This window comes from Pollachius pollachius (assembly GCF_949987615.1).
Source record: "Pollachius pollachius genome assembly, chromosome: 2".
NCBI lineage: Eukaryota > Metazoa > Chordata > Actinopteri > Gadiformes > Gadidae > Pollachius > Pollachius pollachius.
In genome coordinates this window covers 46,152,089-46,162,088 of record NC_136935.1, presented here as the reverse complement: position 1 = coordinate 46,162,088, position 10,000 = coordinate 46,152,089, and the positions used below count along the sequence as shown (strand labels likewise).

The following is a 10,000-nucleotide window of genomic DNA, read 5'->3' as shown; positions in this document are numbered from 1 at the left end:
CTGGCCCCTCAGCTCCTCCACCTGGCTCTGAAGCTCCTCCTCGCGGCCCGCCAAGCGCTGCTCTCCCTCCGCCACCGCCGCGTTCAGCTCGATCCGGAACTCCGCCCGCAGACGCTCCTCGCACTCCGCCCTGCAGCCGGGAACGACAACACCCCCCCCCGCAGGGTTAGGACGCCGTTCTGCCACCGCCCCCACGCAGAGGGGAACCCCACCACCACCAACCCCACGCAGAGGGGAACCCCACCACCACCGCCCCCACGCAGAGGGGAACCCCACCACCACCAACCCCACGCAGAGGGGAACCCCACCACCACCAACCCCACGCAGAGGGGAACCCCACCACCACCAACCCCACGCAGAGGGGAACCCCACCACCACCAACCCCACGCAGAGGGGAACCCCACCACCACCAACCCCAGGAAGAGGGGAACCCCACCACCACCAACCCCACGCAGAGGGGAACCCCACCACCACCAACCCCACGCAGAGGGGAACCCCACCACCAACCCCACGCAGAGGGGAACCCCACCACCACCAACCCCACGCAGAGGGGAACCCCACCACCACCAACCCCACGCAGAGGGGAACCCCACCACCACCAACCCCAGGAAGAGGGGAAGCCCACCACCAACAACCCCACGCAGAGGGGAACCCCACCACCACCAACCCCATGCAGAGGGGAACCCCACCACCACCACCACCCCCAGCCGCGAGGACGCCATCCTGCTCACACCGGGACACCGCGGTGCCCCCTGGGAAACGGAGCCCTCCACCCCATGTCCGTTGTGTTGTTGGCCGCTTGGTGTGTGTGTTGTGGTGTGGTGGGTGTGTGTGTTGCGTTGGGTTGGGCTGGGTTGGGTTGTTGAGTGTCAGTTGTTGGGCGCTTGCTGCGTGTTGTGTTGTGGTGTGGGCATGTGTGTGCTGTGTTTTGCGGCGTGTGCGTTGTGTTGGGTTGGGTTGTGTTGTGGTCTATGTGTTGTGTAGCGGTGTGTGTGCTTTGTGTTGTCCTATGGTGCGTGCATGTGGTTGTGGTTTGTGTGTTGTGTTGTTGTTTGTGTGCTGTGTTGTGATGTGGCATGTGTGTTGTTCGGCATCGTTGTGTGTGCATGCATGGTGTGTTGGGTTGTGTTGTACGTGTGTTGTGTTGGGTGTGTGTGTTGGGTTGTTTCGTTTGGTGTGTGAAGGAACAGTAAAACCAAGCGAGGAGACGGCAATTATAGGTTTCTGCCCTAGATCTTCAAGTCAAGCATTTGCCCGACCCACACACACACACACACACGTGTGTGTGTGTGTGTGTGTGTGTGTGTGTGTGTTTCGGGCACTTATGTGTGTGTGTGTGTGCGTGTGTGTGTGTGTGTGTGTGCGTGCGCGCGTGCGTGTGTGTGTGCGTGTGTGTGTGTGTGTGTGTGTGTGTGCGTGCGCGTGTGTGTGCGTGTGTGTGTGTGCGTGTGCGTGCGCCCCAGCGGCAGCTTGTACCTGATCTTGTCCTCGGTCTTGCGCTGGCTCTGCTCCAGCAGGCTCCTCTCGGTGTTGAGCCGGCTGTGCTCCAGAACCTTCTCCTCCAGCCGGTGGCGGTCGGCCCTCAGGGTCCCCAGCTCCTTCTGCTGCCGCTCCCGGTGCTTGTCCCCGTCCTGCTGCACGCGGGCCAATCGGCTTTGAGCCTGCTGCAGCTCCTCCTTCAGCCGCGAGCAGCCCGGCCCGCAGGTGGGCGGGGCTTCCTCGGCGCCCGGCGTCTTGGGCTCCGCCTCCTTCCGCGCGGACTCCAGCCGGCGGAACTGGAGACGCGACGTCGTCCCGTTAGAAACCGTTACGACATAGGGCGTTAGCTCGAGGGCACTTTGATCTGTTCCGAACGAAGCCTTGCGTCGGGTCAGTTGGGACGCACTCACTACCAGTAAGCGAGGCCTGATGGTGATGACGCGGGGTCGGTCGTGACAGACTAACGACCGGTAAGTGAGTTGTCACGGTGATGACGCGCGGTGGGTTGTGACAGACTAACGACCGGTAACTGTGTCGTGACGGTGATGACGGTTGTAACAGACTAATTACCAGTAAGAAGGGGGTCGGCTGTCACAGACTAATGGTAAGCGAGTCGCGGCGGTGATGACGTGGGGTCGGTTGTGACAGACTAACGACCGGTTACTGTGTCGTGACGCTGACGACGTGGGGTCTGTTGTGACAGACTAACGACCGGTAACTGTGTCGTGACGCTGACGACGTGGCGTCGGTTGTGACAGACTAACGACCGGTAACTGTGTCGTGACGCTGACGACGTGGGGTCTGTTGTGACAGACTAACGACCGGTAACTGTGTCGTGACGCTGACGACGTGGGGTCTGTTGTGACAGACTAACGACCGGTTACTGTGTCGTGACGCTGACGACGTGGGGTCTGTTGTGACAGACTAACGACCGGTAACTGTGTCGTGACGGTGACGACGTGGGGTCTGTTGTGACAGACTAACGACCGGTTACTGTGTCGTGACGCTGACGACGTGGGGTCTGTTGTGACAGACTAACGACCGGTTACTGTGTCGTGACGGTGACGACGTGGCGTCGGTTGTGACAGACTAACGACCGGTTACTGTGTCGTGACGCTGACGACGTGGGGTCTGTTGTGACAGACTAACGACCGGTAACTGTGTCGTGACGCTGACGACGTGGCGTCGGTTGTGACAGACTAACGACCGGTTACTGTGTCGTGACGCTGACGACGTGGGGTCTGTTGTGACAGACTAACGACCGGTTACTGTGTCGTGACGCTGACGACGTGGGGTCTGTTGTGACAGACTGACGACCGGTTACTGTGTCGTGACGGTGACGACGTGCCGTCTGTTGTGACAAACTGACGACCGGTTACTGTGTCGTGACGGTGACGACGTGGCGTCGGTTGTGACAGACTAACGACCGGTTACTGTGTCGTGACGCTGACGACGTGGGGTCTGTTGTGACAGACTAACGACCGGTAACTGTGTCGTGCCGGTGACGACGTGGCGTCTGTTGTGACAGACTAACGACCGGTTACTGTGTCGTGACGCTGACGACGTGGGGTCTGTTGTGACAGACTAACGACCGGTAACTGTGTCGTGACGCTGACGACGTGGGGTCTGTTGTGACAGACTAACGACCGGTAACTGTGTCGTGACGGTGGCGACGTGGGGTCTGTTGTGACAGACTAACGACCGGTAACTGTGTCGTGACGCTGACGACGTGGGGTCTGTTGTGACAGACTAACGACCGGTTACTGTGTCGTGACGCTGACGACGTGGGGTCTGTTGTGACAGACTAACGACCGGTAACTGTGTCGTGACGGTGGCGACGTGGGGTCTGTTGTGACAGACTAACGACCGGTAACTGTGTCGTGACGGTGACGACGTGGGGTCTGTTGTGACAGAGTGACGACTGACCACCAGTAAGCGGGGCCCGGTTGTGACAGACAGACAGAAGGTCGTGACGGTGATGACTCACCTCGTTGGTGGCGTCCTGCAGCTGTGATCTCAGGTCCTCCCTCTCTCTCTCCAGCCCGCGCCGCATCTCCCCGTTGCTTCTCCTCTCCTCTTCCAGACGGGCACACACCTGCCCCCCCCGCACCCCCGCCACGTTAAGCTCCATGTGAACACGGCTTCAGCTAGCGGTAGCGCGCTAGCAGCCCATGAAGTTCATAGTCATACATATATGGATACATATGTATTTTTTCCGGCAATGTATTTTCAGTTATTTATTCCCCATTTTGTGGGAAACAAATGAATCTTACCTTTTTTATCATCTTTTGGCACCTCATCACAGTATCTTTGAATTAGCCCGAATTCACTCGTGTATGAAACAACCTTTAATATTACGAAGGTTATTTTTGTGATTTTTGTAATAAATTGATGTGCCACAGCAGATAAACATCGGCCGCTGCCGCTGTTTATGTTTTATATATATCCATTCCAGAATATTCTGCTGGAAGGCATTCATCATTATTCTTTGTAGATGGTCTTTCCTAAAATCCCTGATTGATTCTGGCTGGGTTCTGATCACGAGATCTCACCCGTCTCCCTGCCGAGTGGTATCATCCGGAACATCAACCAATCCAAAGGAAGGTCTTTAGCTAGTCTATGCACTGTTTAAGCACCCCCTCACGTAAATATTGGCTTGTATAGTATTCTCCTTGTATATTATTTCCCTGCATATATATATTTTAGCACTTTGCGTTTTGTACTTTTGCACATTTATACTTGTTTTGAGCTTTTATTCTATTTGTAACGTGGTGTTTGCTGCTGCTGGGAGTGCAGTTTTCCGAGGGAACCTTCCAGACGGATTAATAAAGCTCCTATCTATCTATACATCTATCTAGGTGCTAATACTCGAGTGCTTGACAAGCGCTTGGCGACGAACAACATAAAAAGAGCATGAACGAATCTTCAACCAATTCGTCTCATGACTCGGACTCTCCCTCTCCTCCTCGAAGCCCTGCAGGGGCCGTGACCCCGCCCGCCCACCCACCTCCTGGTTGGTCTTCCTCTCGGAGCTCAGCGCCTCCTGCGCGCACTGCAGCTCGGCGGCGTGCCTCCTCATCACCTCCTCGATGGCCCGCCGCACCTGCTCCTTCAGCCGCCGGCGGTCCTCCTCCGCCTTCTCCCACAGCCTCTTCTTCTCCTCCTCCAGCGCCTGCTGCAGCCGGCCCTTCTCCGCCTCCAGCTGCTCCCGGTGGCCGTCCAGCTGAGAGCGCACGCGCACCCGCTCCACCTCCGTCTCCATGCGCAGCCGCTCCGCCTCCTCGTCCGCCTCCCTCCGCAGCCTCTCCCGGCGCTCCTCCGCCTCCTTGAGCAGCGCCTGCTTCTCCTCGTCGCGGTCCTTGCGCAGCCGGTGGCGCTCCTTGTCCGTCTGCTCCTTCTCGTGCTCCCGCTCCCGCTGCAGGGCGCCCCGCTCGCGCTCCAGCTCCTTCTGCAGCTTGTCCCGCTCGTTGTCGGCGTGCTTCTGCACGCGCCGCAGCTCCTCCGTCTGGGCCCGCACCATCTCGGAGCGCAGGCTGGACAGGGCCTCGGCGTGCTGCCGGCGCGCACGCAGCAAGCGTGCACGCACGGAGGCACGCACGCGCGCGAGAGCGGCCGTACACACACACACACACACACACACACAGACACAGACACACGGACAAACAGACAGACACACGCACACACGTGCACGCACACACACACACACACACACAGACACACGGACAAACAGACAGACACACGCACACACACGTGCACACGCGCACGCACACACACACACACACACACACACACAAACACACAGGCGGAACATCTGTACACACACTACGGTCTGCGGTTTGTGTTTTAGTGAACACAACAAGGACAGAGCCTGCTTCGGCTCAGGGCGAGCTTGAGCAGCAGAGGGTTTCCCCCCCGAATCGAAGGACCCTCACACACCCCTCACACATCTCTAAGAGCCCTAAAGCGCTGGGAGCACTAATACGCCAAGAGCCCTAAAATGCTGAGCCCCCCGAAAGGCTGATTACTATAATACACAGAGCATCCTAACATGGGCACCCTAACATGCAGGAACACTACAGGCCAAAGCACGCAGCCGTGTTGGGACGAACACGAACCAACGCTTTAAAAGAGGCTTGAGTCCTTACGAGGCGAGGGAGGAATAGAGCCGGCACGCCATGCGCTGTCCTTGACTAAAACACAGAGATTCTATTTTTGTTTTTTGGGTTGTGAGACAAATCGAAATGTGCACACCTTGTGCTTTGGGCTGATATTGTACCGTAATGTGTCAAGTAAAGTCTGTGCCTGTGATAAAACATGGAGACTATATATCTATGTGTGTGCAAATGCTTCTGTCTGTCTGTCTGTGTGTCTGTCTTTCTGTGTGTGTGTGTGTGTGTGTGTGTGTGTGTGTGTGTGTGGGTGTGTGGTGTGTTCGTCTGTCTGTCTGTCTGCCTGCCAGTGCCAGTGTCAGTGCCTGTTGTAAGTCGCTTTGGATAGAAGTATCTGCCAAATGCCCTAAATGTAAACGCATGTGTGTGCATGCGTATGCATGCGTCTTTGTGCGTGTGTGTGTGTGTGCGTGTGTGTTTGTGTGTCTGTGTGTCAGTGTGTGTGTGTGTGTGTGTGTGTGTGTGTGCGTGTGGGCGGATGTGCTACCTGGCGTATCTGCCGGGCCTGGTCGCTCTTCTTGCCGTTGCTCTGCAGCTCCAGCTCTCTGTTCCGACTCTGCAGCCGACTCAGCTGGTTCTGCACCTCTTCCAGCTCCGCACAAACACACACCTGGCAGCCCCCGCGGCTTAGCAGCTCCTCTGACCCACGCACACACACAGGCACGCACGCACAGGCACACGCACACACACACACACACACACACACAGACACGCACGCACAGGCACACACACACACACACACACACACACACACACACAGACACACACAGACGCGCACGCACGCACAGACACACATGCACACACAGACATGCACAGACACACGCACACAGACACAAACACACAAACACACCCACACACGCACACACACAAACACACAAACACCCATTGAATAAACACGATAAAGAAAGGGCTAAAAAAATCTGAATGCATACAGCCACATTGGCTGCCAAGGGAATGTTTTGGATGACCATGATCACTCAAGGTTTCTTGTTATTGACTTGTTTGGTTTACAAGGACGTCGCTTTCTTTTCAGCAGCATGCTGTATCCCTCATCGTTAGGTTGGAGGTCACAGGTCAGAGGTCAGTGAGCAGGACCGCTACCTGCTGTGCTTTGCAGTTCATCCTCCTGCAGCAGAAGCCTCTCCTTCGCCACAGCAAGCTCCTCCTCTGCACGCTTAGCCCCGCCCTCTGCCTCAGAGACACGCCTCCGCCCCAGCTCTAGCTCCTCCTCCAGGTCCTGAGAACAACATGGCGGCAGCACAGTGGGTGGAGGGCAGGAAGGATGGATGGAGGACGTCCGATGGAGATGAATGCTCCATGTGGTCATTGACTCGAGCAAAGAAAGAATTTGGCCGCGATTTACAATCAGAGTGGGGGAGACAGAGAGAGATACGGGGAGGAGGGGAGAGAGAGAGATATACAGGGAGGAGGAGGGAGCAGAGAGAGAGAGAGGGAGGGAGAGAGAGAGAGAGAGAGAGAATAAGAGAGAGAAAGAGAGGGAGAGAGAGAGGGAATGAGAGAGCGGGAAAGGGAGAGAGAGAGAGGGGGAAAGGGAGAGCGAGAGAGAGAGGGAGAGAGAGAGAGAGAATGAGAGAGCGGGAAAGGGAGAGAGAGAGAGAGGGGGAAGGGGAGAGCGAGTCATAGGTGCAATGCAGAAAGAGGAGACTGATGGAATGATGCTGCATATGTACATACTGTATGCTTAATGGCACTTTACAACTCACTACTAGAACCTATTACTACTAACGGGATTAAATCCATTGTGCCATTTTAAAAGGCATCATAGTCAGGAGCTCTGCCCTCCCAGCGCCTTTCCTCTGGTTTATTAGATAACATTTCAGTGCTGCAACTGCAACTTGTTATGTATTATCAAGAAAAAGCTTCTAACATAGATATATGTTAGACATAGATATATTCTAACATAGATATATGTTGCTGTCACTGCGTGCACAGCAAAACTTCATTAAAAACGACCTGACTATCTTTAATGAAAAGATTAAAAAAAGAAATGTGCCGCTGCCTTTTAAAAGCTGAATTCCGTGGAATAAAGCCTTCAATAAAGTACCTCTTCAAAACAACAGGATCAGATCCAGGCATTAACCTACAATCAGGCCAGTGTGACTGCGTGTGTGAGCCATGTGTCGGGGGGGTGGCATCACGTTGAGCCACTGCAGCTCTCTCTGGTCTGATTAAAGAGGGTGGAGATGGCAGCGATACGATAACACTCTCCTCACGACGCCGTAACGATCGGGTCAGGGCGAACGCGACACACACGACCGGGGCTTCTCTGTCCCACGGTGAATGACACAGCTGTGCTGATGCACGATTGTTTAGGTTTCGACCGTGAGAAAACCCCGTGAGTTGAGACACGCATGGTAAATGGGCTGCATTCATATTGGGCTTTTATCCAAAGCGCTTTACAATTTTGGCTAACATTCACCCATTCACACACACATTCACACACCGACGGAAGCGTCAGAGATGCAAGGCGACAGCCAGCTCGTCAAGAGCAGATGCAGGTGTGGTGCCTTGCTCAGGGACACCTCAACACTCAGTCCGGAGGAGCAGGGGACCAGACTAGCAACCTTGCGGTTACCAGCCCACCCGCTCTACCTCCTGAGCCACTGCCGCCCTAGACAGATAAAGGAGGGGCTGGAGTAGAAGTCCAGAAGGAGAGCTATACTACAATAAATGAACGCATGACAAAAGAGAGAAGCAAAGAGAGCGTCGTCAAACATGTACCACCAGCCAGGAGGAGGAAACAGGGCAGCAGGCGAGTGAAAGCAGTGCTGGGGGTGTCTCTGACGCTGGACTCTTGGGGTTATCTGGCTGTATGTCAGTGTTCACGGACGCCTACTGCTCACGTGCCGGTAATGGTGGTGCAGGGCCTTCATCCTGCCCAGGCTACTTATTAGCAGCCAGTTGGCACAGGGCGCTAGCACTCAAGGAAGGGCAGCCTGTGGTTAGACAATCCAGATCCATCCTGCGTATCGCTCTTCCTCTCACTCCCTCTTTGTCTCTCGATCCACCCCCCCCCATTTTATTTCCCATCTCACTTTCTATTACTTTTACAATCTTTGATCTACCTCGCTCCCCCGCTCTCTCTCTCTCTCCCTCTTATTCTCACTCTCATTCTCTCTATGTATGGCTCTCTCCCTGCCTCCCTCTCTATTTCTCTCTCCCTCTCTACCATCTCTCTCTGTCTTGCTCTCTATCTCTATCGCTCTCTCTCGCTCCCACTCCCTCTTTCCATCTCTATTCCTCTCTCTCTCTCTCTCTCTCTCTCTCTCTCTCTCTCTCTCTCTCGCTCTCTCTCTCACACACACAAGCATGCTCTCTCTCAGCCCATCAAGGCTGCCATTATCTGAATACATCAGATTCTGAAGCACTTTCCTCAAACAACTCTGAACCACGTGTATGCGTGGTTGGTGCGTGCGGGCGGCTGTGCGTGTGTGCGTGCGTGTGTGCGTGCGTGCGCGCGGCTGCGTGTCCCGCGCCTACCTGGATCCTCTCCTGCAGTTTGAGCGCGCCCCGCTTGCCCTCGTCCAGCCTCTCCAGGTGCCCCTCCGCCTCGGCCTCCGCCCTCTTCACCCGCTCCCTCAGCGCGCTGTGCATGCCCTTCTTCTCCTCCTCCTCCCTCTCCTCCCACCTGCGGCGCTCCTCCCGCCGCTCCGCCTCCACCCTCCTCCGGACCTCGTCGTTCTCCTCGTTCAGGGCGTTCACCCGCGTCTCCCACGCCTCCTTCTCCTCCCTCACGGCCCGGCGCGTCTCGGCCTCCGCCCGCTCCTTCTCCTCCTTCAGCGCCCGCACCTCCCCCGCCAGAGCGTTGAGCCGTTCCAAGTCCTCCCGCTCCGCCTTCCTCCTCTCCTCCCGGGCGTGCGCCTTCTCCTCCTCCTCCTCGCCCTTCCTCTCCCCCTCGGCCCGGTGGAGCTGGTCGCACCGGGTCTCCAGCTCCCGGGCGCGCTCGGCGGCCGCCTGCAGGTCCTGGCCCAGACGCTGGCTCTCGTCGCGGGCGGAGCACAGCTGGGTCCTGGCCGCCTGGAGCTCCTCGCCCGCCAGCCGCAGCTTCTCCTCGAAGTCCCTCCTCAGCTCCCCCTCGGCCTCGCGCTCCCTCTCCTCCCGCTGGGCCCGGAAACATTCAAAGTCGGCCTGCATCTGGGGGCGCACGGGGGTTAGAGGTCAAACGCGCCCACGCTTTGGAGGTGCGTAGAGATGAGGGATGACCCGAGACCTGATGCACTCTGGTTGCTTTTGGAGAGAGATGCGAGAGACGTGTCATTTGTTTGGAAAAAAAAACGAGGCCACTGTTTAGCGATTCGTATAATGAGCCAAAGGCAGCTTCTGTCGGTGGC

The 10,000-nt window shown here is 56.5% G+C and overlaps 1 protein-coding gene across 1 annotated transcript in view; it reads right to left on the bottom strand.

Moving 5' to 3' along the window:
- fam184b (family with sequence similarity 184 member B) overlaps positions 1 to 10,000 on the bottom strand; it is a gene marked incomplete at its 5' end in the record, with an annotated part of 22,975 nt that overhangs the window by 7,714 nt on the left and 5,261 nt on the right. The window contains 7 exons of the mRNA XM_079729927.1: positions 1 to 130; positions 1,477 to 1,793; positions 3,467 to 3,574; positions 4,487 to 5,032; positions 6,136 to 6,287; positions 6,750 to 6,885; positions 9,150 to 9,803. The exon at positions 1 to 130 is cut by the window's left edge and continues 24 nt beyond it. Coding sequence (XP_079586053.1) covers positions 1 to 130; positions 1,477 to 1,793; positions 3,467 to 3,574; positions 4,487 to 5,032; positions 6,136 to 6,287; positions 6,750 to 6,885; positions 9,150 to 9,803 — 2,043 coding nt within the window. The remainder of the gene's footprint in view (positions 131 to 1,476; positions 1,794 to 3,466; positions 3,575 to 4,486; positions 5,033 to 6,135; positions 6,288 to 6,749; positions 6,886 to 9,149; positions 9,804 to 10,000) is intronic.